Below are 19,464 nucleotides of genomic sequence, written 5' to 3'. Positions count from 1 at the left end.
TTATTTTAGCAGAGTAATGTATACAGTTTTTGTTGCATGATTAAATGCTATTTCTCGAATAATACAATATTCCGTTTAATTTTTTTTACATGTGTAGCATCTTGTACCATGTATTATTCTGGGTATGCCAGATATAGCTCATGACAGTAATTTGCATGCCCTGCTTCATTCACTTGGCACCTTCAAAGTGTTGTTTTCCAGTATGGTAAAAAAAAATGGCACAATATAACATTTATTCTTTGAGAAATAGTAAGTGATCATGTCATTAAAGACCATCTTAATACATACATATGCATATAGAAACATACTTGCAAAGGATATTTTTTGAAGGAAAAAAGAAGAAAACAAAATCAATAATCTGGCATTATGTGGCCAGACACCCAAAAAGGCAGAATTTCACACAAAATATGCACTCAATAGACAGTTCTTTTTCTTTTTAAATAAAAATAAAGATCAGAAAACTTGACATCATTGTCTAAGGAGCCCTGAAATTCCTCTGCATCTTTGGCCAACGTAGGCAGCCACATCCAATTCTTCATGTTTCCCTCTCCAGTATTAACTTGCAACCATTCTTACTGTATGTTAGGTCCTCATTCGTCTATATTTTACTAACCCAATCTTCAGAATTAATAATTCTCATTTTAAAAAAGTGGTCTCACCCTACTTCTCATCAAATAGCATTGTGAGCTAGTGAGTCTCAGATTACTAATGCTTGATCCTGCTAAGTGATCTGTCTGGCAAACCCTTTTCCAAGAAGCAGTCCATTTGACTTCAGTGATACAGGCATATGGGTCCACATCCATGGATCAACTTGCAGGATCAGGTCCTAAGACTATATTGTTTTTATAATACATATGTACTACATCATATATTGATACCTTATAATGTATTATTACAGTTATTTAAAACTAAATTATTACTAGTATTACCAGATAACTTGCATCCAAGAATTTTCAAAGAGCTGGCTGAAGAGCTCGCTGGATATTTAATGCTGATTTTCAATAAGTTCTAGAAGATTGGAAGAATGCTAATGTTGTGCCAATTTTTAAAAAAGGTAAATGGGATGATCCAGATAATTATATGCCTATCAGCCTGACTTCGATCCCTAGAAAGATAATGAAGCAGCTAATATGGGACTCAGTTATTAAAGGAGGGTAATGTGACTAATGCAAATCCACATAGGTTTATGGAAAATAGATCCTTTCAAATTAACTGGATATCTTTTTTGATGAGATTACAAATTTGGTTGATAAAGGTAATAATGTTGATATAATAGACTTAGACCTCTGTATGGCTTTTGACTTGGTACCACATGACATTTTGATTAAAAAAAACTAGAACGATATAATATTAACATGGCACACATTAAATAGATTAAGAACTGGCTAACTGATAAATGGGGGATTTTCATCAAGCAGGTATGTTTTCAGTGGAGTCTCATATCAGTTGGTTCTTGGGCCTGTGGTAGTTAACATTTTTAACAATGACTTGGAAGAAAACATAAAATTATTACTGATAAAGTTTTCAGATGACACCAAAATTGGGGGAGTATTATTAATGAAGACAGGTCTCTGCTTCAGATCTAGATCACTGGTAAACTGGGTGCAAGCAAACAATATAGTTTTAATTCAGCAAAATGTATACATCTAGGAACAAAGAATGTTGACCATACTTACAGGATGAGGGACTCTCTATCCTGGGAAGCAGTGATTCTGAAAAAGACTTAGGGGTCATAGAGGATATTCAGGTAAACGGGAGCTCCCAGTGTAATGGTGTGGCCAAAAGAATTAACGTGATCCTTGGCTGCATAAACAGTGGAATCTCAAGTAAGAGTAGAGAGGTTATTTTACCTCTGTTTTTGGCACTGATGTAACTGCTGCTGAAAAACTGTGTCCAGTTCTAGTGCTTACCGTTCAAGAAGGATGTTAATAAATTGGAGAAGGTTCAGAGAAGAGCCATAAGAATGGTTGAAAGATTAGGAAACATGCCTTACAGTGATAGACTCAAATAACTCAGTCTATTTAGCTTAACAAACAGAAGGGTAAGGGGTGATTTAATTACAGTCTGTAATCTACATGAAGGAACAAATATTTAATAATGGGCTCTTCAGCCAAGAGGAGAAAGATATTATGGGATCCAATGACTGGAAGTAGTAGCTAAACAAATTTCAGACTGGAAATAAGGCATAATTTTTTAATGGTGAGGGCACTTAACCACTGGAACAATTTACCAAGGGTTGTGGTGGATTCTCCATCAGTGATAATTTTTTAAATCAAGATTGGATGTTTTACTAAACGATCTGCTCTGGGAATTATTTTGGGAAGCTCTGTGACTTTTTTGTTATATGGGTGGTCTGACAAGATGATCACAGTGGTCCCTTCTGGTCTTGGAATCGATGAATTATGCTAGTGCCTAGAGACCAACTCGCAAGGCACTGTGGCAACATAGAATAAGAGAGAATCCTTGTCCCAAAGGTTGTACAGGCTAAAAAGACAAGACAGTCAAAAGTCCCCGGGAAAGTATAAAAGTTACTGGTGGCCCCCCTTTATGACTAGCAGGCAGTCAGTAAAGGGAAGCAGAAGCCTCACCTACACAGTAACCTAAACTTTTGAACTATCTTTTCTCCTCTGCGTTGAAGCAGAAGGAACTAGCTCCAAACTGGTTTTCACTAACCAAATAACGGTTTCACGGGGTCTGGCAACCACCAATGAAGTGTTAACATGGCATGGTCTTTGTCCAAAAGTGTATAAAAAGTTTGTAAAGTTTGTATAAAGCAGAGTTCTTTGTACCTGAGTACAAGGCTCTCCTTTCTTCTGCAGAATAAAGCAATCTTTCCTTATCCCTGTCAGGCTGTTATTGGCTCTCAGCTAGACGGACCCGATATTTCGGTAACAAAAGGGATAGAACACACAGGCAGAGTGAACAGCGTGATGGTTGGCAAACATCATGTTAGTGCCATGATTTTTTTTCCCATTTTTTTTGTTTTGTTGTTGTTTTGGAATTAAACTCCTTTGTGTGAGGTTTAGTTAGGAGAGTATTTGCTAGCTGGAAAAATAAAGGAAAGGAGAGGGAACATTGAAGGGAGGGGGAACTGTAAGGGGAACAGAGCAATGAAGAAGAAAGGAAGGGGAGAGCAGCCTGAAGAGCAGGTGGAGTGAAGTCGAAGTGAAGAGACTAAGGAAGGAGACAGGAAGGGGTAGGAGCAAACAGCCAAACAGTACAGGGCAGAGAATGTTCAGAATGAAAACTGTGGACAGCCTTGTGGTGACATTATTGCTGTCTGACAGGCCCTGTTTTAGCTGCTTCTGTCACCTTCTGTCTCTGTCTGGCTCCTCCCTTCAGTTTTTTCCTTTCTTCCCCAAGGATATGGAGCCTAATGGTGCCCAAGTGGGGGTCACTTCCACATAATGCTGGGCCTCAGGAGCACCGGAAGCTTACCTCTGACTGGCCCCATCTTTCCCCTTACTTTTCCTGGGTGCCACACTACCTGCTTAAACCGCTCCTGCTGGCTTACGTCTGTGACTGGCTCCTCCCTGCAAATTACATTTGTCAAGATAAATGAGCAAAGTACATCTGTGATGCTACCTCCATGTTTATCAAGTCCTTCCTTTATTGATTAGCAAAATGTAGTATTCTCTGATGTAGTGTGTTATGAGTATGAAACAGAGCAGTGCTAATGCTAAGTGTACAATGAAGGTAACTAGAAGTTGTATTTCAAGCAAAACTCTGCAGGGAGGGTTTGCAGACTCTGCAAAATTCTTCAGAAAGCTCTATTACAGTATATTGCTCTTCCCAGAGGACTATAAACATCTGTGAGACTTGTGAACATGTTTTTAGCCATCTCGGTGGCATATTCAGCTTTTAGAAAGCAGTGTTCAGCCCTATGCTAGCATCAGGCAGTCTTTTCCATTTCCACATTGTCACTCTCAGCAATATAATTTTCAGGGTTGGAATGTGATTCTGCTCAACGCTGACATAAAGGTTTGCTAGGAAGAAATATCCTCTGTGAATTACTCTCATGCTTATACTTTTCTGAACAAACTGGGACCATATGCACTAAATGTAATCAAACTAAACTGTTTTAGTTCTACAGGATCAACGGGTGGATTAAGGCAGGGATCCATGGATTCACAGATCCAGGCCCTGAGTCTGCAGGGGCCAATGGATGCACAGTCAGTGCCATAAGTACTTTTGTAGTGGGTAGCCTTTGATTTGTTGTTGGGGAGGGCCCCATTTAGTCTTAATCCACCATTGAAAATCAGAGCTGATGTTACTCACCTTAATGTCTCTTGTTTTGGGGCTGAGCGGAAAAAATCCTGTCTTATTATTTTCTATTGAAGAGGGAAGTAACAAAGGTAAAGAGAGTTTTTCAGTGACTCCATTGGGTTTGTCTTTGCAGATTTAAAGAATAAGTGGCATCTGGTGATTGACCGCCTCACGGTGCTATTCTTGAAATTCCTGGAATATTTTCATAAACTGCAAGTTTTTGTGTGGTGGCTTTTGGAGCTGCATATTATCAAAATTGTTTCTTCATACATCATCTGGGTCACAGTGAAAGAGGCAAGTAAAACCTGTGCTGACAAAATCTGATCCTTCTCTTGATGCTTCTTGGCTCCACAGCAGTGGGCCAAACCTCGTTCCAACCTACTTCTTAGGCGCCAGCTTAACTGGGTGTCCATGATCCAGCTGGGCTCTCCAGATGCTGGTGCCTAATCAAATCCTAAATCCCATCTTCACTTAAAGTCATCAGTTGGGAATGGGGACCCCTCTCACCCAGAAAACCTCCAGTCCTCTCCACCAATGAAGATACTAGGGTTTTTGTTTAATTTTTTTGGGAGCCAAAGTCATACTCCCTCTGTCTTTCTCCCTCCCACCAGCATCCCCTTCAGATGAGAGGGAGAACTCTGGTGTGCATAGAAAATCATTTGTGTGAGTCCCCTACCAAAAAAATCAGCCTTTCTACCACCCCCAACACACCAATGTGTACACTTTGTTGCTGAAAAAAAGCAGGGCCATGGGTTTGGCCCTTTTTATTTAAAACCATACTTGTAGAGTGGGCATGCCACTGTGTGGGCTAGTGGTGCTAATAGTATTTTGAAGTTAGAATTGTTTCCATCCTAATTGATTGCTACGTTTCCTGCCAGCCACTAACTGCTGTTGAGTTTCAGTGACATCCATGTCTAGCATCACATCGAGAGCTGTTTTAAATTTTTATTTCATTACTTTTCTTAAATCTTGTTTTTGGCCCTTTGTTTTGAAGGATTTTTCAATGACGTGTGTGTGAGAGGTATTCTAGGTATAAAAGGTCATGTTAAGGTGCCTGGTCATCTGGCTGCTCTGTGTAATTTCTGTTTTGTGTTTTCAGGTGTCTCTGTTTAACTTTGTGTTTTTGATTGCCTGGGCTCTTGCTTTGCCATATGCTCAATTCCGCCCATTGGCATCAAGTGTCTGCACTGTTTGGACATGTGTGATTATCGTCTGCAAAATGTTATATCAGCTCACGTCTATTGACCCTAGCACCTTTTCCAGTAACTGTACAATGGTGAGTAGTAGTGCATGTTAAGAGTTTAATTGCTAGGTACTTCAGTGAAAGGACAGAGCCAAAGGAAGCATGTGAAGTGTTCAAAGCTGCGGTTCAGCTGATGTGTTTCTGCTGAGCCATCATGATTCCTGCCCCCAGTGGCTCCAAAGAGACTCTAACTAAAGAACTTATCGTTGTTTGCATTTTAGCCTACAGAAAATGAAACTGACATAGGCAGTGAAGAACTGAAGACATCGCTTCTCTACAGCGCACCCATTGATCCTACAGAGTGGGTTGGATTAAGGAAGTCTTATCCCCTGCTTGTATACTTAAGGGTAACTGCTCTACATTTTTCTGTGTTTAGACCGACTGTCTCTTACTCCCTGATGAACTTTTCAATGTCCTTGAAATGAATCATGTGCCACACACAAAATACATCATTCCATGAATTGTGAGCTATGGGCAATGGAGAAAAAAAAGTGGTGTATGGGTAGGGGGCAAGTGTCCTGTTATGCATGATTCCTACAGCCCTAACTCAAGAAAATTCCATGCAACAATTCAGATAAGATGCACATAGAACCATAGCTGTCTTGCTCTACTATGGATTAAAAGGATAGCAAGAAATTTGACTGACAAGATTTGTAAGAAGTAACAACATACATCCATTTCAGATATTTTAAGATCTAAGATAAATGTTTGATCTGGATAAGTGTCTCTGACTGACACCACATTTCACCTGCAATTGTTTTTTAACACTTTTATTCCTAAGAAACAACTTGGAAAAAATGTTGGGTTTTTTGCGGGGAGGTGAGGATGGGGGGAGGGGAAACAGCAATAATCCTATGTCTTTATTCTAGTTTTTGTTTTGTTTAATGCAGGCAGGGTATGTTTTGTTACTTTCATTTGTATTAAACATTTCTTAGTTTTACTCTATGTCAGCACCCGAAGGCTATCCTGCATGACTCCCATAGGATTAGAGAGAGTCTGAAGTCCTTTACTTATGATTTAGGATAAAGTGCTCTGCATGGAAAATGGCTGAAAAAATCATGGTTGAGTCACTGCAAATTTAGATTATATCACAGGTTTAATTATTGTTTGTGAAAGCAGCAAAGAATCCTGTGGCACCTTATAGACTAACAGACGTTTTGCAGCATGAGCTTTCGTGGGTGAATACCCACTTCTTCGGATGCATCCGAAGAAGTGGGTATTCACCCACGAAAGCTCATGCTGCAAAACGTCTGTTAGTCTATAAGGTGCCACAGGATTCTTTGCTGCTTCTACAGAACCAGACTAACACGGCTACCCCTCTGATACTATTGTTTGTGACTCATCCTGAATTTAAAAAAACAATCAGTGACTTACTTCACCTACCTGTATGGTACCTTCATTGTCCTTCAGATTTACATTCATTCTGAACACAGTGATCAGATTTGTTGAAGTTAGAACTACACCCTTCTCTAGCGGGTAACTTTCTCAGTGCTGACCCAGCCCAGTTCAGGTTCTCTGCTTCTTATCTTCATGTGATTCCAGCAAGATAAGGCCAAAATATGGGACAGATGCACAGTTTCTGGTCTTTTATCACATAAAAGAGCTGTCTGACAGTACTTAATAGTGCCGCTGTTCCCTCTTGCACCAACAGAGGCAAAATGAACAGCCCATGTAAAATAGGGTTATGAAAACAACACCAAAAGGACGCTATCAAGCACTTCCATTGTTTTGCTGGTGAGAACAGAAGTCAGTGGCATTGCAGATATTAAAGTATGAATTCAGAAGCTCAGTTATGACACCTGCAGTGAGGAACAGTAGGTCTCTCTACCCCCTCCGGAGGGAGGAACAGAAATTGTGGAATTGGTAAACCCTTGATGCATTTTATTGCTCAAGTAAGCTTCCCATTTCTAAATTAAATCCCAAAACATTTTGTTGTTACAGTAATATAAAACAATATCATCAACTAGAATATTAATTGATTATGCTTCTCAGAAAAAATTTCCATCTCCTCATATTTCAGTTTTGATTGTATCTTCTTTGTATTGCCTCTTTTGTAGAATAACTTACTGATGCTGGCTATTCTGGCCTTTGAAGTTACAATTTACCGGCATCAGGAGTACTATAGATGTCGAAATAATCTTACTGCACCTGTGACTAAAACCATTTTCCATGACATTACAAGATTACATTTGGATGATGGACTTGTAAACTGTGCCAAGTATTTCATAAACTACTTCTTCTACAAGTTTGGGTTGGAGGTAAATAACATATTCATGTGGTTAAGACAATGATTCCCAACCTTGTGGTGTTTTGTTTTGTTGGTTGTTTTGTTTCGTTGGTTAGAGATGTACTGACAACTTGCTACTTCCTCATCCGCTACTCTCACCAGGGCCAGAGTTGTCTAGGCACAGTTACCACCATCTCTTCCCCCTCTCCATCTTCCCCACCCCATGCTTTTTCTCTTGTTTTTCTCTCTTTTCTTTTCAATATACTTTGTTTCTCATTCCTGTGCTCTGTTTCTAATTCACCGAAAGGGAAGGCTGTGTGCTATTCAGGGAGGGATTGGCAAGGGGCATCCACTGATGTCACCTACAATTGAGATGTGTGCCATGGGAGCAGAGAAGAAAAGCTGCTGCTGGCAGGCTACCATCTATGGCTAAGTACATATTAGCTGTTCTTGCACCTGCTGCACTCAGGACTGTTGCAGGAGCTGGGAAAAGAAATAAGTCCCTCTTTATTTTAGTATTATTTATATTATGGTAGATCCAAGAAGCTTGGTCCCCCACTGTGCTTCTTGACTTCAAGAGATTACTACTTAAATAGACAAGACAGACAAAGCATGAGCAGGGAAAGATACAGACAGGGGAAGTGATTTTCCCAAGGTCATGTGGCAGGTCAGAGGCAGATCTGGAAGTAGAACCTAAACTCCTGAGTCCCAGGCCAATGCTGTATTCCATGTATGATGTTGCTCTGCTTTGCCAGCAGCAGCATGAGCAAAGTAGTAGGGCGGATTTGAGGTTAGACAACCCTCCTTGCTCTTTCTGTATCTCTTGTTCAACCTGCATCTCTGTCTAGCTCCCACCATCCCTCTGCCCTCCCTCCCCTCCTAGTCTGGCACCAACTCATACAGACAAAACCAAATTTAATCCATCTTGAAACTAAAGTAATGCTGAGTAAATACCTCATAAAACACTTATAAGTATTTGTTTGAATAGAACCGTGAATTTGCATCAGCTATGTTCATACACCTTTTGTGTTCAATTTTCATTAATATTCAAATTAAGAAAATTAGTATAGTGGCAAGAATGTTTGTGTAAAAGGCAGGTTTTAAGCAAACTTTAGAGAATACCTGCAGAAAGCAAGTTTTCAGCTCATGTGCATAAATATTTGCAGTGGAAACCCAATTATAAGTCACTGTATGCTTATGAGTCTAATCAGAACTAACCAACATCTCTCTCAAATTCCAAATAGTCAATGTAATAATGGTTAACAAGCCATCCTTGAGAGCAATTTACCAAAATTAGTTAGCCACAACAATTGAGACCATCGCTGTGTGTGAGCAGTTCCTGGAGAGAGAAATGATGAAATTCATTGACTAAATGATTCACTATGAATTATTCACTGAGTTCTAAAACAAAGTGTTGCATCACAGCATCGCCTAAAGTGCAACCAGAGAGTAGAAACTACCCTGGGAAAAAGAGCTTAAAAAATAACGCTGAAATAAACCACTTCAGAACAATTGAGCTGTTTGTCTATAGTAAACAAAAGTTACATTGTCTGAATGCTTATTCTTTTTATGTGGTTCCCACCTGAGGATGCCCTCCAGTTATTTTTTTTCTTCATGAGTTCATTCTTCTAACATCTGTAAGTAGTATCAAAATATATGTCTGTAACATGCTTTGCTTGGCAACAATTAAGCATTTCCAATCTAGGCAATCCATGACAATGTTCTGGCCATTTTATATCTTTTTAGTAGCATGAAATGGAAACTTGCTTTACAGTTGTATTGAGATAGTCAGTGTCGATAGAAAATTACACAAAGCGTGGGGAGCTGGAGGACTATTAACCATGTCAGAGGCTTAGTATGTGAAGAGCTACAATCAGCTACATCAAGTTTCCAAGAATCAGATTGAAAGGCTAATTTATTATATCTGCCCTGACCATCTCAGGGGTTGTAAATGCTGCATATGTTTCTTTACTTCTTCCACAGACCTGTTTCCTACTGTCAGTTAATGTAATTGGTCAACGAATGGATTTCTTTGCCATGATTCATGCCTTCTGGTTAATTGCTGTATTATATCGACGTAGAAGAAAAGCTATTGCAGAGATTTGGCCAAAGTACTGCTGTTTTCTGGCATGCACCATTATATTCCAGTACTTCATTTGTATTGGCATTCCACCTGCTCCTTGTAAAGGTAGGGTCACTTACCTTTTAAGGCCATTTGCTCTTACAGGAAACTGCTGGAAAATTGACAGATATATTTTTTTTAAATGAAGTAATTGTTATAAACTATTGATTACATTTTTGGATGCTTCCTTTTATTGTAGACTATCCATGGAGAAGCCCTAATGCCAACTTTAACTCCAACATCATAAAGTGGTTATACTTTCCAGACTTCATTGAAAGACCAAATCCTATTTTTCTTGTCTGTAAGTATTTTAGCACAGAGCTGTGAAAGTTGTTTACTTTTCTTTGGTTTCAAATCATGCAAAAGTATAATACAAAGCTTCTATTTGTTTTGAAGAAGCAACTTGGCATATTCTACAGGGCATTATTATTATATTTCTTACCGTAGCACCTAGAGGCCCTGTTCATGGGCCAGGATCCCATTGCACTAGGCAATATACTAACACAGTACATTGAACAGTAATTGTGTTTTTATAAAATCAGTGCATTTAAATGTTCAGTAATTTATGCAACTGGTACATTTTTGTTTAATAAAGCTGGATAAAAAGTGATGAATTCTGTTTCCTCCCTTTAATCTCCTTCTCAGAAAAAAATCATGGAAGTGAAATAATCAGGTGAAAATGAAATGTAGTAATAAATGTCAAATGTGCATTACATTGCATTGTAGATAATGCAGTCTTACAGGGATCATTGTAAGAACTACTGTGCTGTGATTAGATTATAGCATATCGCCAATAGCATTCAGCATTACACAATAGATCTGAATTCATGGCTGAAGTTCTTACAGTGATATCTTCATTTTTCCAGACGATTTCATGTTGCTGCTCTGTGCATCCTTACAAAGACAAATGTTTGAGGATGAAAATAAGGCTGCTGTGCGAATCATGGCTGGGGACAATGTGGAAATTTGCATGAACCTTGATGCAGCGTCATTTAGCCAGCACAACCCTGTTCCCGACTTCATTCACTGCCGGTAATGCTGAGTCTGGAATATTTTGAAATTACAATGTATCTTCTTTTTAAAGTTCTCCATTTTGAAGGTATCTATAATATAAGAGTGTTGGAATTCTGGCTTCCAACTCTATTGAGATCTGTCTTAAATTTTTCCATTTTACAACATACATCTTGTGCAGCAGTAAGTTATTTATCTTCCATAAGAAATAGCTGGAAAGAGTATATAGTACTACCTAGAAAGCTCTTTCCAACACAGGTGAGCATGTTTCTGAGTATCTCGGTGTAGCTGGCCCACTGACGGCCTCCGTGGTGCCATGTGGAAGGTACATATCAACAACATCACAGGTGGAATTCAAGGAGGGATTGTGCCTGAAGAAGCAAAATCTTTCCCTGGGTTTCCTGGTGAGTACAGGGTGGTGCACCTGATCTATTCCTTGTCTTCTCTGCCCCATGCACTTGTGCGAGACCGAGTTAGTCTGGCCCTGTCTATGTATGTCTTTAATACCACAAATGTATTTATCAGTTAATTACATCTTGCTGCTTTGCTCCAAATTGAAGAAGGTCATACACTATTTAAACAAACAAAAATCTTCTCCGGATAAGATGATTCTTCACCCAACCCAAATAAGGGCAAAGGGAACATTAAGCTGTCTCATATGGAGAGCTGAGGTACTTCCTCTGCATGACACCCCCTTTCCACCCATGGACTTTGGAGGTCTGTTGGGGTGGTGTGGGATAAAAGAAGGGGTGGAGCCAGAAACACACTGCTCCAGCCAATCTTTGGCACATGGAGCAGCTCTTATGTAACTATTCCAGCTGTTGAAAATAAGAGCAGCTCATAATCCTGGAGCCATCTTCTCCCTGCTCCTCAGCTGCTGTGTATGTAAGCTCAGCACAGCTGGCCATCTAGCCTGCTGCATTTCTGAAGGGTTGGTGCAATATTTACAAGAAAAACTGTGGGGGAAACTTCATTAGCGTCTATGTTTTGCCCCCTGGATGTTTGTTGTGACTCAGAAAGCATGTTATCAGCAGATGGCTGAGAAGGAGCAGAGTCAGAAGCTGTCTTTCATTGAAAACCAGTTATTATTTCATCAGACACTCATTGTAATTGCAATCCCTTCATAAAATCTTTAAATGGATCCTATTGTTTCTATTGGAAACTGTGACCAAAGCCATGAATAGCTTTAAAGATGAACTCACTGAAATGCATTCAGCTGACATGCTTATTTGGAGATTATAGCACTTGATGCACTCTGCTGCCATTGAGAACAGGCAGCTGCTAACAGGATGAGGCCTGGTGCCACCATCTCCCTACAAGATATTGCACCAAGTGGAGATGATTTCCTGGAGTCTTATCAGCAACCAGAAATACCTACAGAAAGTATCTGCCACAGTGGGGCTTAATTGGGAGGAATGAAGGGAAGGGAGTGGCGTTGGCTCTAATACTACAGGAAGAGTATTAAATTCCACTTGTTGCCACAGCTGCCACATCTACTATAGCTCTGAGCCAATATCTGAGGAGGGTGCACAGAAAATGAAGATAATTCCAAGCTGTCATTGAGTCAGGGGTTCTAGGCAAAAGCATCACTGACAAGAATGCCAGGGGACAGTGAGAACATGTTGTAATTTTCCTGATTTAGTTCAGAAAAATCATTGTGACAAATGTGAGTGAGTCTACATTTAAAAGTTCTCTTCAGAAATAAAAGGGCTAAAGACTCACTTTGCTTTTTAAATGACCTCGCTTGGCATCTTTTTTTAATGTCCACAGGAGCCTGATGGACATGCAGATCGCTCCAGGGAGTAACTGCCCAATTACACACTTTCCCCTCACAAAATCAGCCCTTTGCATTGCGGCTCATCAAGCTCTTTCAAATAAATTTCATTTTAGGTTTTTTAGGAAAAGCTGTTTTTAGCAGATTTTTTTAAAGTCCTGATCGACTTATTTTTATCTAAATCCAGAATAACTTTTAGAATCCCCAGAAATATGGGAGAAATTGTCTGCTGGCCAAATATGAAGAACCTGCAGCACAAAGAGTGTACTCTGAAGATTTTTGGTTAGGAGGCAAAATGAGGCTTTCATTGGGAAGTAACCTCAACCTTAGCTGGACTGCTGCCTTTCCATAAACTTTAAGACCAAATTCTACCTTTTGATTCATATGTAAAATTTCTTGACGTCCTAGATTGCTCTATGTATATTCAAAGGTGGTATTTTGGATGTGATGAGAAAATAGACTCTTATATGGGTAATTAACAGTATACAGACTTTTCATAAAAGTCTCATGTTTATGAGCTGGCAATGTTGTCGCTGGAAAGTATTGGATATGAAAAAAAGAAAATCCAGAGAAGCAATCTGTTTAATTGTGTTAGGGGTGAACACACACGTTTGTTCTGGTTAAGCATGGAAATTTATGTGCCTTTTATATTTAATGCATTTATGTTGCATAGATCTGTTGGTAGAGACACATTATGGAGAAAATAAGATGAAAAATAAGGCAGAAAAAGAAGCAAGAAAAATAAACTTGTTAGAAAACTCAAGGACCAAATAAGCAACAGCAATCTAATGACTTCCGCGTTGGCTACTATATTTTACCAGGGTATACACTATATGGAGACTCTGAGACAAAAATATCAACAGTTTTGGCCATATTTAGAGATTCTGAGTTTTGAATCATTGAGTCATTGTTCATAGACTGGAGTAACAGCATTTTAGTTGGATTGAGAAAACTCTTGTATATGTATAATAGAGCCAAGCGTTTTGAGAGGGCTTCAGGTAACCTTGACCCATATCTATTGGCTATGTCTCATCATAGTTTGCAAGAGCGAGGGGCATATCTTCCTTTAATCTAAAGTGAGCTAGTGCCTGGTTTTCAGAAGTGTTGAATGTAGCAGTTCCCACTGACTTCAGGAAGACAGTGCATGCTGAAGAGCAGAATGAGGAGATCCTTTTTACTAGTATCATTGAGAAATTAGAAGAAGCCCTAAAAGTAAACAAAATAGATTTACTTAAATCAATCATAGTCAAAGAAGTGACTGTAAAAATAATAATATCATGCCAGCTTTTCTCCCTATAAGACTTCCATGTAAAATTTGTTCAGTTCACAAGTGAGGGAGATGACTTTTCTAGCTATCAGTATTGCAAATTCACTTTGTTCAAGCTGTGTTCTTCTTCACTGATGTGTCATCACTACTAATAAAGATTCTGAATTGAAATTTAGCTGTGTCAGGGTTCCGCCCCCACCCCTCCCCCCCCCACACACACTCTGAACTCTGTGGTACAGATGTGGGGACCCGCATGAAAGACCCCCTAAGCTTATATTTTACCAGTTTAGGTTAAAACTTCCCCAAGGCACAAATTCCTTTCCTTGTCCTTGGATGGTATTGCTGCCACCACCAAGAGATTTACACAAAAATTCATAGAAGGGTCACTTTGAATCCTATCCCCCAAAAATATTCCCCCAAGCCCCTTCACTCCCTTTCCTGGGGAGGTTTGAGAATAATATACCAACCAATTGCTTTATCAATGTAAGCACAGACCCAGACCTTTTGTCTTCAGGACACTGAAATCAATCAGGTTCTTACAAGAAGAACTTTATTTAGAAAGAAAAAATATAAAAGAATCACACCTGCAAAATCAGGATAGAAGGTAACTTTACAGGGTAAATAAAAGATTTAAAACACAGAGGATTCCTCTCTGGGCTCAGCTTCACAGTTACAAAAAACAGGAATAAAACTATCTCTGTAGCATAGAAAAATTCACAAGCTAAAACAAAAGATAACCTAATGCATTTCCTTGCCCTACTTACAATTTCTGTAATTTTAGATGGATTATTCCAGGTATATTTTCAGGAGATGTTGTACCTGCTTGGCTTCTCTCTCCATCCAGAGAGGGAAACAAACAAAGAGAACTACAACAAATCCTTCCCCTCCTCCCCCAGACTTGAAAGTATCTGCTTTCCTCATCGATCCTTCTGGTCAGGTGTCAACTAGGTTATTTGAACTGTTTAACCCCTTACACGTAAAGCAGTCCAGTACAGCTGCCAAGGAGGGATTTTATGCTACAACATACATAAAGGTTGCTACCCTTCCACCTATATTTATGACAAGCTGACAATTTATTCTGAAGTATAACAGAGTCCAGCTCATATTCCTTATATACATTACACTTGCCATGCTAACTGGAAGTTTTCAAATCTTATCTAAAGCCTCATGGCTGACTCCCTAGATACATTCTCTTCTTTCCTCTTTCTGGGTAAGTGTACCTCTAAAAGAAGGAGAGCATCATGATGGATTGGTTCAACATGAGCTATCTATTAATAACAAGAATAGTAATTGTCCCTGCCAAGTGGAGCTTGGACCTCCGTGTGTTTCAGGACGTTAATTATAATCTGGGATACCTATTTGAATAGCTTAGTTTTGCTGATAGAGTGGAGTTATCTCCTTCCTGCTCATGATCATTTGAGTCTAAGACTCTGGGGACATGATATATTTTGATGGGATCCTACCTCTGATTCTTGGAGAAAAGAACATTCATGACAGAGTGTTGGGCCCTATGGTCCAACCACTTTTGATTTTAGAAACTAAATCTGTGATTGCAGTGCATTCCTAGAAATGCCCTATATGACTGCATTGGAGGTTTGATCCTGTTCTTCAGCCTGGAATGCTTACACTGACCGTGTGGGTAGTTACACTGCTGAAGGTTTTTCCAAGGAGTTTAGTGACTGGGTCATGCTCAGGAGCACTCGACTTCTGTCCCTGATCCCCAGATTTGACATACTTTCCCCCATTCAAATTCCAAAAGAGGTTGAATGTGCATTCCTGTTCCCATGTTCTGTAATGGACCTGTGCTTGAATTTTCACATGCTCACTGAGTCCAATTCAAAAATCGGGGGAATTTTATGTTAATTAGCCTTTTGTTTACCTGTGCTGTGTCCCAGTCCTTCTTTGCTGTATCAGAGAAAGAGTCTTTCTGTGTGCAAAGCAAGTTCTGGAATTGTACTGATCTCTTACTCAGAGTTTTGTAAAAGTTAACAGTTTCTGTCTTTCTAAAGGTTGTAACAATAGATGGAAAGCCATCAAGAGTTCAGTATCATGACATGATGCCATTTTTACAATCACTTCTCTTACTATGACTGATTTGTTTAAGACTGTATTCCATTAACCAAATGACTACATGCAAAATTATTAAATTCCATTCTGCTGTAGCCAATTGCAGTGATTCAAAGTGCAGAATCATCTGCTTCTGAAATTTATAAGGTGGCCACCTGTTCATTTCCTCATAACTTCCTCTTGCACTACGAGATGGATCTGTACTTGTTTATTAATGTTTCTTTGCCATTAGATTCTCCAAGAGTAGTTATATATAAGAAGTTCCTTCTCCCCACCCCCTGCCAAAGGCACAGCTTGTGATATTTGCTAATTGTAATTGTTGCTGGGTGGAATAGGAGGAGGAGGACACACAACAAGGGAAGATTACTCACCGTAATTCTGTTTGTTGTAGTCTCTTTTCCCATGCCACATCTCTCCTGCTCCCCTCAAGAAGTGCTGCTTGGTGTAGTTTTTCTTTGATCTTATTATATATGTCTTTCTTCTGGAAGTCTTGGATTTCACTGATCTTTTGTCGTCTTGCTTCTGGTTGGTAAAGCCACAGGCTTCCTGTTATTGGATTTGCTGTTTAGAAAGGAAGAAGAGAGGACTAGGGAAAAGAGAATTGCTGTTGACTAATTTTCCCTTAATTCCCTTACTTTGTAAATGTGGGACCAGACTATGCCCAATGTATCAGTATGTGTTTATTTTCTTGAGTCCAGAAATGTGTTAGTTGCCTTATAGAACAAATAGCAGACACAGTCCCTGCCCCAAGGAGCTTGCACTCTACATTAGATTTTACAATCTAAATTAAAACTATATTGACTTGAGTGCCTATGTAAACTAGGGACTTGCACCTGCTTAACACCAGGGCTGAATTTGGCCCATGTCCTCTCTGTTGGGGCACTTTATATTTCCAAAGCATTGCATATGAGGTTTTAGTCAAACATCTCTCATTGCTGTCCATGAAGTGTCACATAGCTGAAATCCTACATAGCAATCTGAAGATTTTCTTCTGATTTTTCTCCCCCAAGGCGTCACTTGACAGTAACTGTTCCAGCAGGCATTGCTAAAAGGCTTTTACTACAGTATGAACAATCGGAAGAAAGAACTTGTAACCAAACTGATAACTTAACTTTCCCGTTTCTGGGAAAATACTTGAGATCAACAGTGACAAATGAACCCAAAGGAAGAGATTTTCTGAAAGTCCACTTTTCATTCCGCCCCCGGATTTCTCAGGGGATGCACAACTAAGCCTGCAGGAAACCACAAGTGAAGAAATTTAAAAAAACAAAACAAAGCCAAAGAATAAAAAGTAGGGACTTTCTAGAGGCAAAGCCAAGATGGCTTTACAGGAGGATCTCTGTTCCCACTGCTTGTGATGTGGGAAAATCCCAGTTTAGAAGAACTCCTGTGCAAGAACCTAGAAATGGACAGAAAAAAAAAGTACGGAGACATGAAAATATTTTAGCCCCTAACACCAGGGCCTAATACCAGCAACTAACACAGAGCTGGCCCTTCTAATGCCTGCAACCAGGTGAAGCAGCAGACCACTCTCATAGGCAGATATAATGCATTCTTTGGAACCACACATATTCTGACTTAGATTAATGAGAGAGGATCTGCAAATCATCATTACAGACTTCAGCTCAGACTTGCATGAAATAAACATTTGGTTGCTAATAAAAAGGGTTTTAACAACTAGTGCAACTTTGGATTTATAGTCTAAAGCAGGTGGAGACCAGAAAAAAAAACTTACTGTACTGATAGAGGAGATGATCTTGAAAAACAGGAGAAGAAAAAATACCATTAAATGTAGGAAAGGCCCTGAAGAGATCTTATGAACTAGACCCAATTAATTTTCAGGCATATCCTGGAAGAAAACATGGATAATCCAATAAAAAATAAAGCTTATTTTCAGAAAGGCTAATACAGCTAAAGGCAAAGGGAAAATCAATAAATCAGCATCCAGCAGAGTGAAGGGGAATGCGGGGTTCAGCAGGGAAAAGGAGGAGAATGTGGGGTTCAGGAAGAAGACTGAGGGATAGAGCAATATGGAGGGCAGACAAGGAGATTGACAGGGATGCAAGGAAACATTGGGGTGCATAAGAATAGGCTCAGAGAGAGAAAATATGAGGGGTAGGAGACTCTGAAGTGAAAGTCTTGGGGAGTAGGTAAATACAGATGTGTGGTAAACATAAAGAGATAGTGTGGAGGGGCGGGGGGTGACCTGAGTGAGGGGCAGCAAGAGAGATGGTGAGGGGAGAGCTGAGAAGATAGAGCGGGAAGCAGGAGAGTGATATGGGAAGGAGGTCGAGAGAGAGAGACAATTCCACTAGCCTGAAGAAGCATTGAGACATCAGTTACTGCTACAGGACACCAATATCTTGGCCGTCCTTAGTGGGTGCAGAAGAGTCTGGCTGGGTATCATAGACTCTGAGGCCAGAAAGGACCATTGTGATCATCTAGTCTGACCACCTGCGCATCACAGGTCACACACAACCTCTCCCACCCACTCTTATGATAGACTCATAACTTTTGACTGAGTTATCAACAGAGCTGGTAACCTTGCTTGAAGCTCCAAAGTACTAATTGGGCAATAGCATTATTGTTTGAAAGGGGCTGATGCTGTAACATTGATGCTGACTGGTGTCATTATGCTGAGAAGTCTTGGCACCAGGATGCGAGCATCTAAGCGCCAACAGCACATAATCATTCAGACTATCTGGAGTAGATTTTAACGTAGATCAGTCCCTTTGCAGCTCATTGTTTTCACAACAGATTTGACAATATTGGAACCTCTTGTTAAACATTAATAGGCATAAATAACAATCCTCTAGGGTGTAGATCAGTGGTTTTCAAACTACAAGTAGCAACCTAGTGCTGGGTCACAGAATGCAAGGCATTGGGTCACAGTGGCTCTGGTTAGCACTGCCAACTGGGCCATTAAAAATCCTGTCAGCGTTGCTACCCGGCTAAGGCAGGATGGTCCCTACCTGTTCTGACACCGCGCTGTACCCCGGAAGCGGCCAGCAGCAGGTCCAGCTCCTAGGTGGTGGTGGGGGCGGGCACAGGGCTCCGCATGCTGCCCCTGCCCCGAGCACTGGCTCCGCACTCCCACTGGCCGGTTCCCAGCCAATGGGAGCTTGTGGGGGGTGCCTCCGGGTGAGATCTGTGCAGAGCCGTACCTGCTGCTTCCAGAGCGCAGCGCAGTCCATGGTGCCAGGACAGGCAGGAAGCCTCCCTTAGCAGCACCACTGCGCCGCTGACCAGGAGCCACCCGAGGTAAGCCTGCCCCAGCCCTGTGCCCCCACACAACCCGGAGCCCTTTCCTGCACCCCAGGCCCCTCAACCCAGAGCCCCTTCCTTCACCCTGGCCCCACCCCAGAGCCTGCACGCCCAGCCCAGTTCTTGTTTTTCTCCTCCTTTGGTGTAAGAATATTAAGGTGCATTGACCTTTTCACATGTTTAAAAATGGGAAAAAAACATACATGCATATGTAATATGTGCT

The 19,464-nt window shown here is 40.4% G+C and overlaps 1 protein-coding gene across 1 annotated transcript in view; it reads left to right on the top strand.

Annotated features, from left to right (window-relative positions):
* PIEZO2 (piezo type mechanosensitive ion channel component 2) overlaps positions 1 to 19,464 on the top strand; it is a 457,344-nt gene that overhangs the window by 363,241 nt on the left and 74,639 nt on the right. The window contains exons 21-27 of the mRNA XM_045007801.1: positions 4,400 to 4,560; positions 5,366 to 5,542; positions 5,731 to 5,856; positions 7,567 to 7,767; positions 9,720 to 9,924; positions 10,058 to 10,159; positions 10,725 to 10,890. Of these exons, the coding sequence (XP_044863736.1) occupies positions 4,400 to 4,560; positions 5,366 to 5,542; positions 5,731 to 5,856; positions 7,567 to 7,767; positions 9,720 to 9,924; positions 10,058 to 10,159; positions 10,725 to 10,890 (1,138 nt within the window). The remainder of the gene's footprint in view (positions 1 to 4,399; positions 4,561 to 5,365; positions 5,543 to 5,730; positions 5,857 to 7,566; positions 7,768 to 9,719; positions 9,925 to 10,057; positions 10,160 to 10,724; positions 10,891 to 19,464) is intronic.

The sequence above is a fragment of the Mauremys mutica genome, chromosome 2, assembly GCF_020497125.1.
Source record: "Mauremys mutica isolate MM-2020 ecotype Southern chromosome 2, ASM2049712v1, whole genome shotgun sequence".
NCBI lineage: Eukaryota > Metazoa > Chordata > Testudines > Geoemydidae > Mauremys > Mauremys mutica.
This window is presented reverse-complemented; position numbering and strand designations above follow the sequence as displayed.